General features: G+C 38.4%; 1 protein-coding gene across 3 annotated transcripts in view; it reads right to left on the bottom strand.

Annotated features, from left to right (window-relative positions):
• Positions 1 to 566: 566 nt before the first annotated feature.
• Positions 567 to 16,083, bottom strand: part of LOC113093836 (guanine nucleotide exchange factor VAV3-like) — a 57,010-nt gene continuing 41,493 nt past the window's right edge. Inside the window, exons 19-28 of one of the 3 annotated variants that reach the window (XM_026259414.1) lie at positions 15,940 to 15,973; positions 13,806 to 13,936; positions 10,914 to 10,979; positions 10,368 to 10,402; positions 9,706 to 9,822; positions 9,363 to 9,450; positions 8,798 to 8,900; positions 5,014 to 5,094; positions 3,875 to 4,026; positions 567 to 2,179 (exon numbers count right to left, since the gene is read on the bottom strand). In XM_026259414.1, the coding sequence (XP_026115199.1) occupies positions 2,135 to 2,179; positions 3,875 to 4,026; positions 5,014 to 5,094; positions 8,798 to 8,900; positions 9,363 to 9,450; positions 9,706 to 9,822; positions 10,368 to 10,402; positions 10,914 to 10,979; positions 13,806 to 13,936; positions 15,940 to 15,973 (852 nt within the window). In that variant the 3' untranslated portion in view covers positions 567 to 2,134. Of the gene's footprint in view, positions 2,180 to 3,874; positions 4,027 to 5,013; positions 5,095 to 8,797; positions 8,901 to 9,362; positions 9,451 to 9,705; positions 9,823 to 10,367; positions 10,403 to 10,913; positions 10,980 to 13,805; positions 13,940 to 15,939; positions 15,974 to 16,083 lie in introns of all 3 variants that reach the window. The other 2 variants (XM_026259416.1, XM_026259415.1) reach the window with 2 other exon arrangements.

Below are 16,083 nucleotides of genomic sequence, written 5' to 3'. Positions count from 1 at the left end.
ATTTTCATATTTAGATGCAGGGAAGACATCTCTTTTGGACACTTGGCCAATCATTTTGTCAGTGCACACTAGTGGTGAACTTATCAGTCCCTCCAGAAAAACAAGGATTTTGTTTGTGATTGTTGCGGGCAAAAATCCTTGATTTTGCGGCACGTTTTCTTAAAAAATACGATGGAATATGCGGGATATTTTTGAAATTTTATGCGATGAAATTGCGTGAACTTGCAAAAACTGCGGTTTGATGAAAAAGAGAAAAAAGGGTGATTCCCCCAACACCTTTTTCTCACTAGGCTACCACCTTAATGTACAGAGTAATTTCTTATTACTTCCTATGATAAGTGAGCATACTAAATCACAGAATATTTAAGTTGCAATCTCTTACTGCAACGTAAATTATTTTGCATACTAATATAATTACAACTGTAAGTTTTTGGTACTGTTCTGTAACAAAAAAGTGCAATCTTACAACTGTAAAGTTGCATCAACTTCTGAATGAAACTACAACAGTGAGAAGGGGGTGTTGGGGGAATCACCTTTTTTTCTCTATTTCATCAAACCGCAGTTTTCGCAAGTTCTCGCGATATAATTTGGCTCCACTGTCATGTAACAAATCGGAAAACTGCTTCGCGAGTTCTTTTGCGCTTATTTTTGTTGGCAAATAAGAAGTTTCACCCTGATTTCACCGCAGGGTTTGCAGATGATGTTCACATCACGTAATTACGTCACTTCATAAGGTTCCCATGGCAATAGGGGGAAAATGGCGCTTTACTTGTGTGAAGTAAACGCAACATTTTTCAACTTTCTGCTAATATATATGCGAGTCTTTTGCAACGAAAATACAGGGATTATGAAATCATGCTAGCCCCGAATATTTTGCTTTCTGAAATCGGCAATTTATGCGGCAAAAGAGCAGCGTATTTGAGAAAATGCGAACCGGCATAAATATGCGACCTTTGGCTGATTATGCATTAAATCAGGCGATCGCATAATCGCGTTTTTCTGGAGGGACTGACTTATCGACTGATAATGTCAAATAACAGCATCCTTTGGAATAACATTAATTGTATGTTCCTCTTGTGTCAGTTTCCCTTAATTTAAGTGGATTTTGAATTTAAAAAAAAAATTTCATTTTAATGATCAATATCTTACATTTTTATATGTAATATCATAATATTACATTGGTCACCCTGCAATTTCGATATCGGTCAACCACTAGTTTGCACATCATCAGAGACACATTTAAGGTTTCTGATCCACTCAAGCAGAATTGAATTGCTCATTGTTTTTCAGTTGGTTTTAAATCCCACTCATTAGTTGATTGAGAAGGCACTGTCGACGCTATCTAGCAAGATCCTTTTTCTATGGTGTGTCACAATGCTTTAGGGGCTGTGGGCCCCTGCTGAAAAAGCTGTTTACAGGCCTGTCACTGCCACCCCTTTTGTTTCCTGTCAACATCTTGCTGCGTGTCTCTGACGACGCAGTACCGTGCAAATCAGATAAACAGGGCATGACAAGCCCACAATATATCTCTGGAGATAAGCAAGCGACACACAAAACAACCAGTCCTTCCTTTCAAGTGGAAATCTGACAATAAGAGATTTTTGTTGGATAGAAACGGGGAAGAGACAGCAATCAATTACCGCAGCTTACACGGCAGGGAGCTATGATCTTAATCGGAGATGAATAGCTGGGTGGGATTGTGGGCCGTGTGTGAGAACACCTCCGGGGCAGTGCAGACACGGGGAAGGGGGCGTCATCAATAATAGTGCAGGTAAGGAGGACTCAGGCAAGGTCAGGACAAGCATGTTTCCCCATGAGCAGACAAACTGCCACACGCACAGACAGAACTAGCTCACGGCGTCACCTCAGTCTGATTCCGTGCATTCCATCTCAGGCCCGGATTTACCCGCGACGCTCCATCCAGGCGCCCGGAAGGGTCTTTGAAGATGCGGTCTGGGGTTGTGTTTGATAATCTGCTCCCTGAGAGACAGTCCTTCATCTATCAAACACCATGCACGTCCTCCAGGATAAGACAAACAAGACACAGAGAGAGCGAGAGCACCAGACAATTGCTTGCCCTTTTTCTGAATCAGTCCGTCTGCTTTTTTCACCCCGTTTCCTTTCTCTGAGCCGTTCACTCCTCGCCTTCTTCTACGTATGTGGAGGGGAACCAGCCCACCTGTGGACGAGACAGAATAGAGGGAATGAGTGATTAGAGGAGAAGGTTGCGGGGCGTATTACAGAGGATTTGCGTCACTTCATTGCCTGGATAACCTTGAGGATGTGCTAGCTGCAAGAGGAAGGGAGGTAGGATGGCACTGGATTGTTTTAAGCACTTCCAGTGGCTTCACACTGGCCTGAGCAATAATAAAAGAGTATGGCAGAGCCGCTTATCTTTGATTGGCCAAATCAGGGAGGGAGAGACCGAGGAAGTTGGAGAGAAATGAACGGTGTTGTTGATTCCTGTCAAGCAACAGCTAAGCATTATTCCTGCTACTGTCTGCTATGACTATTTCGGCCTAAATAGTAGGTGTTTAATTATTATTAAACTTTTAAATTATTATTATTTTATCATTTATTATTAGTTTTATGCTTTATAACAATAGCATAATATATAATATAATGTCAGCATAATTTCCAAAAACAATGAAGAAGCAAACATTTACATTTGCAAGACATAAAAATGACCACCGAATGGGTCCGTTCTTATTGTTGAGTCCTGCATTTGAGATGTGAAGCTGGAATTTGGACCAATGTGATTTTACTGTAGGCTGGACTGTCCATCACTAGGCAACAAAAATAGAACCAAGCATTTCACTCTGTTGACAATCACATGGTTAGAAAAAATAATAATAACTAGGGAGAGATGTGATTTATTGGTTGACATTACAAAATGTACAAATGCAGTTCTGTTCATTTCAGAAGAAGGCAGGGGAACTGAAGCACTGATCCCAAAATCTATTACTGACATCCATAAAAAGAGCCCTGAACGTTTTATTCACTAAATTACACTTACAGTCTCCATGATGAAGCCATTATAAGGCAGCTCAAGAGGCTAAAAAAAACATTTGACAGTTCGATGTGCTTTAGGTACAAATAAGCTTTTGGGCTCAGTATGAAATAATGCTGCTTAATTCAATAGCCATGCCACATTTTCTGTGCGATTTCAGTTTCCTGTCATTCTTAGCAGGATGTCTGTCATCTCAGATCAGAGAATATAAGCAGAGAATATAAGCATGTTATGAAAAGACAGTATAAACAGACAGTACTTTCATATTTAGGTGCTCTGTGACTATACACTGAAAGCAAATTATATTTTATAATAGGTATTATTATATATTATGAAAAAAGGGATTCTTTTTTTTTTAATAAATTATTTTATAAGTTTACTAAATATTTAATATATCTTGAATTTATATTGTAAAGCAAATTATATTTAGAAATGAACTAGATGTACCAAATATTGTATTCCATAATGCAATGTTTTCACTAAGGCAGATGAATTGGAAGTAAAAGTTGTATTTAAAAAAAAAATGTATTTAACCAAATTTACTTTTAAATCCAAATAAACATTTTATTTTCATTTCTTTGATGATAACTTGATACCACACAATCATTTAAACATGCCATAACATAAAATTGTCACAAATGTCATTGCATAATATGCATCACAAATGTGACTCTGGAGCACAAAACCAGTCTTAAGTCGCTGGGGTATATTTTTAGCAATTGCACACACAAAAAAAATTCATAATAATAAAAAAAATGACACTTGTGACACTGGTTTTGTGGTCCAGGGTCACATATTATTTATACAGTATATAACATGCAGTATGCAGTAAGCCAGTATACATCCTATTACATCTACACTTACCCGTCCATTAACTTCACCCCTCCACCAGCCATTGGCTCCAGTTTTGCTGTAGATCTTCACCACATCGCCCTCCTGAAGAGTCAGTTCCCGCGTGTCCCGAGAGCTGAAGTCGTAGCGGGCAATCGCCACACCCATCACCTTAGGAGTGAACACTGTAGAGACGAGAAAAAAAAGAGTGAATATTTAGAAGCAAACATCACAGGACAAAAAGGAAGATGAGAATCAGACAAAATTAACAAGACAAACAAAGAGAGGATTGATGCAGCGGAGTCAGGCTGTAAAGAGTCCCCAAGGACTCTTGTAATCATCACACTCCTTCATATGTTTGCCTGCCTTAGCACAACCACTTTAAATAAATGATTCTAGTGAATCTGGGACGGGTCCAATCACAGCTGAAGTGACTGTTTTGATTATGTCTTGAGATGTGTCAACAGCATAATCCGTTGGGTTAATTACATTTCAGACATCTTTTCCCTCAATAACACATTGTATTCCTTCTAGCAGCTCGCTGACGTTTTATTGGACTCATTTTGCAGTTCTCTCTAAATGCGGTGGGCCGAGGGAAATACGTGGTGGCGGATTCAAATGTGCCTTTGTTTAATCGGTCTTCAGAAGCTCTGAGGACTTTGTGAACGGCAGCCAGAGAAAGTAGGCCTTCTGCCAGACGTGTGTTGATGAGATCCGCCTTGGTGCCAGGATGCTTTCTCTTCAGCTGTTTTAAAGTGAGCAAGACTTGTACAGACAGATAACTGGCTGCCAGTTAGCTGCCGTCATGCTCAAAGCAAGAAGTTTGTAAAGGAGGGAGAGAGAGATGTCACAAAGTTAGCCCGACTCCTTCCTTTTCATCACAACTCCCCTGACAAAAAACGCCGGTAATGACGGATCTAACAGCCTGAAATGAGATAATGATGAGTCATATTGTCAGTCAGTCAGTGTCGGCTGACAAAGGACATATGGTGCATGCGGCTATGCATTACAGAAGATGATTGCGGCTGGGGGATGATCTATAAACAGACATGCACAATGAGATGGGAGGCGGGGTTAAACACAGGGGGTGGCGTGTACACACTGCAGCCTCAGATCTCCTGTGACCTTGAAAAAAAACGATACCAATGGAGAAAGAAAACTTGTACCTGTACCTGACCAGAATGGGGCGGAAGAGGGGGGGACAAAGCTGTAGCCCGCGGGAGTTAGAAAAGACAGCCCGCAGAGCAGCGGGGCTGAGGTGGGCGGAGGCATGGGCGTGGAGGGGCGAGGCAGAGTGAAGTAGGGGTGCGGCAAGGGTAAAGAGAAGAAAAGCAAAAGAAAAAGCATTTTTAATTCAAACGCAGCATCTGCAAGCAAACAGAGCAGGTTGTAAACAAATGCTAACTTCTTGCATCCACACTTGACATCATTCTAAAGCTTCGTTCAGACTGTCAGTCCAAATCTGATCATATTTAGCAAAGATTGAGCGTAAAGCTGCACGATTGAATCGTTAAATTATCACAATCTTGATTCAAACAACCACACAATCTTATTCCAGATTTTGGCCTGTGTCTATTAAATCTTTGACATGTACGATCACAATCAGACAAACTAATACATTAATAGAAAGTTATTTTAATTGGTTGTCTGTTCAGAATCGTGGGAGAATCTCTTTATTAAAATAAATAAATAAATAAATGAATATTAAAGCTGTTGGAGAAGCCAGCAGGGAATAAAGAAATGCCATGGTATATGCAAATCTGATCTAAACAGTTGCAACACACAATGTGGACATTCAATTATTCAGATCATATTCCAGTTGGAAACAGAAATAATCAGATTTAGACTGACAGTGTGAGTATCTTCTACATTTATCCCCCTGCCTCTTAAGACATAGCAGTCCAGCACGGTGGCTACACATTGTCATGCTGTAAGACAACATCCATATTCCTATAATGCTGTTGTTTTGGGGGGGTGTAGGCATTCCAACACAATGTTGTTGCCATGACAACCAATGCAGATATTCCATAAACCGAAAGAACACCATGGGACACACAAATTGGATCAAAACAGTTGCGAAACAAAATCTGGAATTTGAGTTTTTTCAATCAGATTCGAATCAGATACAGACATATACACATCTGGAATAACATTGTGAACATAGCCTAAGTGATTCCCACCTGTTTTTCCGTGGTAGGACCGGAATATAAGTTCTGGAATATTTCTATCCATATCCTGTTTCGCAGAGATCTATCAGTAAGGTTTGTTGTTTACTAAAACTCCAGGAGCATCTGTGCTCAACTGTGGGAGTGAAGTGAGTTTCCCTCGCCATCTGATGCTCCATCTGACAGGCTCGGCCCAGAACCTCACAGATCCCCAGCATGTCACCAACACAATATGTTTGAAGGCAGCCAAAGCAATACGACGTTCAGTGTAACTAACAACACGTCAATGAACACTGAACGATCCTGTGATTAGGAGTATGGGGCATCAGCCTTAACCATTGTTTTAGCACATGTGAATATAAATATATAAGAACATAAATTGGGTCCATTTTAATTTCAATATTGATTTAAAAAAAGAAGCACATTCTCAACTTCTCATTCATGATGTACCCTCTCGCTCGTCTGTTCATTCTCTGGCAAGCGGTTCAACTCAGACTGGGTTCAGAAGCATCTCATGTCTTTCTTAAACATCTGCTCAAAGTTTTGAAGGGACAACCCAAGCTGAGGCTAAGCGAGCTCATGAATTAATGCAGGAGCAGATGCTGTGCGTCTCCAAAGGCCTTGTCTCCGACCACTACCCAACCTGTGATGTCCGAGCCGCTAACAGCCACTTGAGATTCCACCCACGTCACTCCAGGTGAACCAAACACCCATCCGCCCACTATTCTGCAAACTCTGCGAGGCTCAAGCTTCCTGGATTCAGCACATCATTATCTATAACGTAAATATTCAAGGTTATGGATTTGCCGTCAAACCCACGTGCCTCGCTTCACATTCGATAGAAATAGAAGTAGAAGCACATCAAAGCCGACAGCATCTCCAGTGCTTCCTGGATATAAATATATATGAGGAAGGAAGGGGCATGCATCAAGCAATTTGTTCTCCCTTCGCCTGTGAATTAAAGCCACGATTATTTCTGGGTCCAACAAGAACAATAGAGGTCACACTGTACAGGCTGTTTTCAGTTCTGCAATGCTGATTTTATTTTTATTTTTTTTGCTTGCTGTATGCTGCCTACGCAGGTTCCAGTTACCACTTAGAGTAGATGCCCCTGTTGTTCTGTATGTGGCATTCTCCGTCTACTAGCGTGGTTTAAAGGTCTCATGCAGAGGTTTATATGAAAGACTTGTGTGCCTCTGGCTGCCGTCTCAAAAACAATTGCATGTAATTTGCATTTATTGGCACATAAGCAGACGTTGAGATATAAAAAACAAAAAGAAGCTGTGCTGCATGGGAATGGAGCTCGGGGGTGAGAGGAGAAAAACTGCAGCAATGCATACTGGGACATCCATTCTTTGGTCAGAGTTGCTTTGTTAAAGCAGTGAAGTATTTTTGTGACATCTCCCCAGCTTCTCAATCTGCCGACATTTCCCAATTGCAAAGAGACCCTTGCTGTGACATATGGAGCTACAGTAAAATCTCATCTAAGCACTGATTGCAATGCGCCATAAACTCTCAGATCAAGCTGTAAGCACAGCTCAGTAGTTCAGGGTATACTAAAAGCACACGTTTGAGGTTTTTAACTCGTTCCTCTCGCACAACTGGAAAACAACACAGATGTCTAAGGAGCTTTCACAATCACAAAGCCATGAATAGAATTTGGCCAGAAACTATTCAATGCTATTCAAGTGCAAGTATGCAAACGGGGACATGAACACTGCAAGCTTGTGAATCTAGTTTTTAACTCTAACATGAGTGCATACCTTTTATTTGTGCTGTATACATGACTTTGATTAACTTAAGTAAATGTAAATAAAATAAGAAATTTAAATGATGCAAATGAATAAAAAAAAATACATAAATGTTTACTACAGTTAAAAAGTTAAGTAAGAGTCGGTAAGAGTTTTCATTTATTTGGTAAAAAGGAATTTAAAAAAAGGTAATTGTGAAATATTATTTCAATTAAAAAATATATATATTTATTCCTGTGATGGCATTGAATTTTATTTATTTATTTATTTTATTTTTTTGATTAATAAAAAGTTCAAAAGAACAGACATTTGAAACATAATTTCTTTGTAATAATCTTTGTAATAGTCAAAAAAATTAAAAAATAAAATAAATTATTTAACAAAAATATGAATTTCTTAAAAATTCTTACTGACTCCAAACCTTTGAACTTTATATACATAAAGTTGTGTGTGTGTGTGTGTGTGTGTGTAAATGTCATAAAAAGGCCATAGAAATCTCATCTGTGATGACCTCAAGGTTGAGAAACTCTGCTATTTCCATCCATGTGGCATTTCCGTAACATAAAATGTGAAATCAAAGCTCTAATCAAGCATATTTATAAGTATTTGCATTTTACCAATTCATGTTTCAGGCTGTTTACTCTCACACACCACAATATGAAAATGTACCTTCTGGTTACGAAAAAACGGTAAGAGAAATCATATCCTTCAACATTAAGACACCTGAGAACACGTGTGAAGATTTTGTCTCAAATGTGCATCAAAGTGTTCAAAGACTTTCAATGAGGAATCTGCTGCCATAGCAACTGCCCTGGTGACCATAGCTACTGTTCATCACAACATTCTCTCATGTCTTTTGAACTATTGAACACAAAATCAAGAACAGTATTTATACTCAAAATGAGATTAAACACAAACAAACTGAGGCTTTTGTGTTAAATAGAACAGGCATACATTAAGTTATTTGTGAGTTGTTCGTGTGAATCTGAAACTAGCAATCTGTTTGTTTGAGAGCATGGGCGTCTGTGCACAGTACGTACTGTTGGCTCCATTCTCCGGCTCTCGGTAGGCGAACAGCAGCGTGGTATCAAGTGTCCTGAATCCTTCCCGCAGAGAGTGATGTTTGTAATACTCGATCAGCTCCTGCATTAAACACACACATACGCTCAACATGATGTCAGTTCACATAAAAGGGTAAATATCCATAGCCGTTAAAGGGGGAAAATAAAAATTTAATATATGAATGGATTCAATATGACTCCAGCATTCGCAATCCAATAAAGTTATTTAACTGGCATTTGCAAAGATCAAATCGAAAAGCGCTTTTAAAAAAGAAGCTGACAAAAGACATTTGATTTTTCTGCAGAATAGAGACATTAAGCAGCGTGGTTTCCTAATGCCCTTTAGAAGGCAGAAGTTACAAAAGAGATTGTATAAATGATACAAAGAGATTCCAAACGCAATATGCTGGTATAATGCAAACATTTATCTTGATTCAACCGACCTTAAAAACATATGAGCGCGGCATTTACTTTTCACTCTATATGATAAAGATGGTTTGATAATATTCTTTGCCGAAAACAAGTACAAAACATTAGCACTTACTAAAATGCTTCTGAACTTCCTGATTTCTGCAATGTGGTAGAGTCCGTCCTTTGTTAAGATCTTGATGTGTTTCACGTCGTTGTTGTACCTGTGGGCCATGAATAAATGATGAGAGTAATTTTCTGGTGATCATTGCGATCGATGCTGCCTATCCCCTATGGGAAGCTGCCATAGTAATGCATGGGGCAAAGAGCTTTTCATGCAGGGAGAAGGGGTCGATAGCAAGGGGTGGGGCTTCTCCATTAGTCCTTGAATTAAAAGTAACGAGCTCACAGTTTTTTAGAGAGAAAGTGCACATGACCATCTAAAAACAAGAATCAATAAAAAAATGCTGAATGCTTACTTGATGCTTATGGCATATTCGTTAAACTCTCGGCTTCTGTGACGGACCAGGTACGTGCTGCTCCTCCTGTTGAGCAGCGTGGCCTCTGCCTGAACCCTCTCCATTGGGCCTGCGAACCTGAACGAAAGGTCAGAGGTCAGACGTGAAGGTTCATATGCTAACAGGGCAATAGTGCTGATCTATGGTTGCACCCAAAATGTCAAATGCATTTACATTTGTATTTATTGTATTACAGTAAACTGTATTACTTAATTAACATGTGATATTGTCTCAGTTATTAGGATATATATAAAAATAATTATAAAAATATTATAATTATAATTGAAGAGTTCAGATGCAAAAGCCTCTAAGTACCATCTGAAATTTTCATCTAAAATTTAGATTTTTATCAGGCTCCTATATTTATGTTCAGTTATTTCACTTTAATAGCCTGGAAAAGGACCTGCACGTTGCAATTAAAGCAAAATGAATCAACCTAAGCATAGGAGCTTGATAAAAACCCTAATTTTAGATGAAAATTTCAGATGGCACTCAGAGGCTTTTGCATCTGGACTCTTCAATTGTTAATACAAAAATAGTAGAACATTTTGACACAAAAATATGAATATAAAATATGGTAGATTAATAAATAAAATGTGTGGTAGTGAGAATAAAGATCATACCAAGGCTGAGAAGAGTAGTCAACAGGTTTTGGTACCTAAAAAAAAAAAAAAAGGATTGAAAAAGGTGAGAAACAGAATTAAATAAATAAAATAGAGCACACATATGTGCACTTTTGTTCTTGAAATTTCACTCAACTCAGTATTTTTAACCCACAGCTCAAGTCTGGAACAATACAGCTCATATAAGCGCTAAAATCTGCCCTAGTTACTCTGTCTTTTTACAACCAAAATGTTTTTTCTAAATGCACTCATAAAGATAACATATTTTTTCTTAAAATGATTTGCAAGTATGATTGTAAATCATCTTGCAAATTATAGCAGGGCATGTGGACAGAATGCGATAACATGCTATTCACAAAATAAACCAGTGTTGCAGTAAACAAGCACACAATCACCCACAATGCATCTGTCATTCAAAGACAGCCCTAAAGTGGTGCTTGCATTCCTAAACCATGTGAAAACATTGCCTTGATCATATTTGTTTTTGATTGGCAGAGAATAAAGAATCATTTGAGCATTATGATATAATCAGGTATCTGTACTCACACATGGGCAAGGCTTCACTGCGTTGCTTGGAAAGAAGCCAACCTCCTTAGTTGCCAGGACTTTACCCTGAAACCATGACAGATAATTACATTACGTTCAGCTGGGCAACTCCTTCTCAATAATTCAGTAACAATTAGTACTTAACACCACCCTCTATAAATTTACAGCCGAGAGTTCATTAGAGCTGGAAAAGTCTTGGGAGAATACAGGAGAATGAATAAACAATATAATGCATCCAGCAGGCTGTTTGTAAAAAATTTACAGGACTTTTTCTGTAAATATTTAATTAAATATTTTTCGGTAAAAAAAAAAAAAAAAAAATGGAGTGAATGGGTGCCGTCAGAATGAGAGTCCAATTAAAAGTTGAGGATTACTTGAGGATTATTGCAATGATTTTATTAGCTGTTTAGACTCTCATTCTGACGGCACCCATTCACTGCAGAGGATCCATTGGTGAGCAAGTGATGTAATCTGTTCTGATGAAGACTCATCTACATGTTGGGTGGCCTGAGAGTGAATATATTTTAAGCAAACCTTCATTTTTGGGTGAACTTTTCCTTTAAATAATAATGTAGATGTTAACATGCACAAAAAAATTTAGATGTTAACATGCACATGCAGATGCAATTTAATAAAGTGATAGTATGTCTCAATTCCAGTACACTGTCTTTACCTACTGTACTACTTTTAGTGTAAAATATAAATATGGGAAGCAAATCAGAAGAATAAGTAAACTCAATCTGCATGTTTATTTAATTGGCAAATAATTTATATACAGCTGCTTCCTGTCACTTTCATAACAACAATTGATGGCTCTTAGGCCCAAAGTGCCAGTAATCCTCAGATCTTTCTCCTCCTCCTCCTCCTCCTCAGACAGTCTTCCAGGGAGAGGTAGAAAGTGCATTTCTGTCTCATCTACCTCTTCCTTGATCAAATTTGATTTGCAAGTGGATCCTTAAGCACACCCATCCTCAATGCATTTAGTGCATTGACATTTTATCAGCACTCATGATGCTACCCCACTACTGGTTGTTGCTCATATAAGGGCCAAATAATGATTAAACTCATAACCCAGTTAGATCAAACAGATGGAAACCAAAGGCCCAAATGAAATTAGAGTGAGTGATTACGTTTGTCTAGGCACCAGAGCGGCAATAATTGTCTCCGGGTTACCACGGCTAGCAGGGTTCTGATCGTCCTTTGCTCCGTCCGGAGCTGCCGCGGGACGCTGGATATTATGAGGTCTCAGTTGACAAGGGCGGTGTAATTTTGCATGAGTTCAAACTGAATAAATCAACTTTCGGGTGCATGGGAGAGCTGGGTGTTCGGAACCAGCATTGGATGGTGGTCTTAGAAAGCGCCAGAATGAGATTAACATGTTAAAACAGAGCAGAAACGTCCTGGACAGCTGGGCCCGTCTGACGGAGAGGGATGTAGGGGCATTTGTGTGTGTGCCAGGCTCTGCCAGTTCTCTGGCTCTCTGGACAATCACTGGCTGGTTTCCTCATTGTCTTGGCACGTAATTAACCAGAGCAAGAAGAGTGGGCATTAAGATGGACAGCATGGGCTTTTCTGTCCCATCCCATAAGAACATTTTATTGCTCAAAAGTGGCACTTTAATAGTTTAAGAAACATAAATACTCAATTGTTTCAACTAAGAGTATTAAATGCTACATAAATAAGAAAGAAAAATGAAAATAGTTTGTAGAATTTCAACTTTGAAATCAACTTTTGACTTCTTTTTATTATTATAATTATTAAAAATGTGTGTGACACTGGAGACTTACTAGTCTTTTTTTATCACAGGAATTCACATTCAGACTGTTTTGACAATTTCTATGAAAAGAAAGTTTGCCCTTTTTTAATTAGTTTTGTGTTATAATTGTTCAACTATTTAACAATTATTGCTAAACTAAAAATTATGTTCATTCATTGAATAAAAGAAATAAAATAAAACATACATTTTAGATAAAAAAATGAAAATGAAAAGAATTAACAGAAAATTAGAAACGCTACCTAATTAAACTAATTGAAATATGTTTAATATGAAGTACTGAAATTACTAAAGTAAATCTATAAATATAATTTAAAGCTAAATAGAAATATAAAAAACAACAAATAAACATTACAAAAGAATATAACAAAATTACTAAAACTAAAAATTAAAACTAAAAAAATTAAAAATAAAAGCTAATGCAAAATGTTTTATAAATACTGGTTTATACTTTGATTTAGTTATGCCACAGGCACAAATAACTATCTGCTGCATGCTAGTCACTTTTACTTTCTCATTCTAGAGAGCAACTGATTGAGCAAAAAATATATATATAATTATATATACAGTTATATATATGGTTAGTTTTTAAGGAAGAGAAGGACTGTTACTGTAAACTAAATGAATATTTCTGCTAAGTTTAGGAACACATCGAGACAAAAGCACACTTATATATGCTGAGGTTTACAGGAACGTGATTAGCACTGTACTCAGAGAAAGTGTTAATCATTATTCCGAATCTAGTTCCTTTTCATTTCTTTTGTGGGGCTCATTTCAGAGCACTGCATGTGCACCAGCACCTCCTATCAAATGACAACATGACAAATATAATCTGTCGTCAAGCGCGTGTCTGCTCTCTGGGCATTGTGCTGGTCTGTATTGTTTTCGTATGGCTATGAAACCTAACTCACAACAGCTTTCTTGTGTTGACAAAGGGTCGGATAAGTTAGCATTTCACAGCGAGTCACGCTTAGCAAAGCACAACAACTCAGCCACTCGGCCTTTGCCACAAACACGAGAGGCAATCAATCAGCAGCTAAATGAGTGCTAGAGTCATTCCTGCAGGGCTGTATGACTTGAAATGTTTATTTAATATGTAAGATGTAAAACTGTCTCACCTTCCACCAACAGCTACGGATGTTTGCCTCTATCACCTCAATGACATCACCAACTTGGATGTTAAGCGGTGGGCCGCACAGGGGGCTCGGAACCCCATAATAATTATGGATGACCTGCATCTTAGGTAGACCTGATAAAAAAAATAAAACATTTGTTAAAATAATATATTTGTATGTGTGTGTGTGTGTGTGTGTGTGTGTGTCAACTATATCACCAACAAGCAAACTGAACTTTGACAGAGTGTCATTACTGCATGTTTTGACACTCTGCCATGTAAAGAACAGGTTTATGTACATGACGCTGTGATCGTAAATCACCACAGGTGACAGCAGAATCACGTCAATCTTTCATAAAAATGTCAGCAAGCTTGTTTTGTCTCGAGAGTTTGTGCAGTCATGCATGCAATGCACAGAAGCAGACAATCTTCTGCATCCTCCTCAACCTTGAATTTTAAATCACAGCCGGCCTTGTTTACACTTTTCCTTGATCATTTTAGTGAATCCGATACAAAATCGATCCCCACCCATAGTTACGATGACCAGCTGTTCAGTCTGGCTATTACTCTAATTAGTGTTAAGACATTTCTTTTTTCGTTTAAGTAATTGGACACAACAGGTCTCATGCCTCGGGCAGAACTGTGCCGAGTGAACAGTCGTTCAGCCGCTCAAGTGAGCTATGAATGAGTGTGTTTGTGTGCGCTGCTGCTTTGCTGAAGGGTCAATAGTGATGGTCTCAGCTGGTGGCTGCAGCTCTATATATTCTGCCAGTCTGATGATGAGAGGCTAGTGTAGACTCTCTTAATACAACCAGCTGCGGCTGAAGCCTTCCAGCCCAGCAGATCACCCAGGCCTTGGGCCTCCAAGCACAGCTGGCTGTCTTTGAAGACACTTTTAAAACTGTGTGAGCATGTGCTTCACTGTAGGGAAGCGTCTTGCTGGCATGCTATGCAAAGAACCATTCTACACAAGGGCAAAGAGTTAGCACCAATAAACACGATTTACCACAAGGAGTTCCAAATTGAATCTCGTGCAATGACAATAAAGTATTCATTCATTCAAATGCATTTCTGCATCAGAATAGCTCGTGAAAAGGTCTCTTATATGTACTAAAAGTTAACAAAACAGAATGTTTTAGAGTTTACAGAACAAAAGAGTGCACTTTAACACACCTCTAATCAAAAAGGAACACTATTTGAGGTACCATTCATGCACAAAGATTGCACTTGAAATAAAACAATTCAGCTATAATGAACAAACTACAAAGTTTGTCCAGAATCATGCAAATACTATTTTGCACACAAACAGCTCTTAAAAAGTAGCCTGATGATTTTTGTTCATGGTATTCACCTCCAATAAATGGTTTTTGCAAAAGGAGACACAGCATAAATGTTTGACATCATTATTAAATTATATTTGAATCGAAACTGGGAACTGAAAAGAATTGGTATTTGAATCGGAATCTATAAGGTTGAACCAATCCCCAACCCTAATGGAGATGAGGTGGTGGAAGTCTTGCATTTCTGTAAAAAGTGCATGCAAAAACAATGAGCGGAGTTGACTTTTTAAAAGGAATTTCAGGACATTTATAATCTGCAAACCAAATGCATATAGAAATATATGTGTGTGTGTGTGTGTGTGTGTGTGTGTACTGCCTATGCTAATAGTTTAAACTGAGGGTCAGGCAAGCTCACGATTTTGAACTAAAGAAGCTCTCCACAGCTTAAGACACACATAATGTGATTACATTTCGTGAATCTACACTGGATGAAGTGGGTTTAGCATTTTGGACTAAGGGGTTGTGGGAAATATAGACTGGGTTGTCTAGTAAGGCCCTATCTATACAAGCAAAGCTAAACAATAGAGCTACAGGGGTTAAATCTTTTCCCGCTCATATCCGACACTAAGACTGGTTGAGTGAATGAGCTTGCATTAACAGCAAACAACAACAGTACGGCTCAGTGACTCCAGACTAAATCAACATAATCTAGCTCAGACTGACGAAGTATGTAATGTACAAGACTATGCATGTTTTGTAAGCATGATGCATAAGGGTAATTGCATAATTGTCATGTTTGGGTGAGCTCTCCTTTTAAGAATGCAAAATGTGACTGATTTTTATGTGCTCACTATTTACCTGCATCTCCTCCACGACAGGGTGTTTTTCCAATCTGTAATCAAAGTAAATAAATCACATGATTCATTCTGTTGCCAAACACAGACATTGCAATGCATTAATGATTTGATGATTAAGTTAATTGTGTGCTTGCACAAAGTTTTA

Source organism: Carassius auratus, unplaced genomic scaffold, assembly GCF_003368295.1.
Source record: "Carassius auratus strain Wakin unplaced genomic scaffold, ASM336829v1 scaf_tig00215163, whole genome shotgun sequence".
NCBI classification, from domain to species: domain Eukaryota; kingdom Metazoa; phylum Chordata; class Actinopteri; order Cypriniformes; family Cyprinidae; genus Carassius; species Carassius auratus.
Note: the sequence above shows the minus strand (reverse complement) of the source record. Positions and strands in the feature narration are given on the sequence as shown.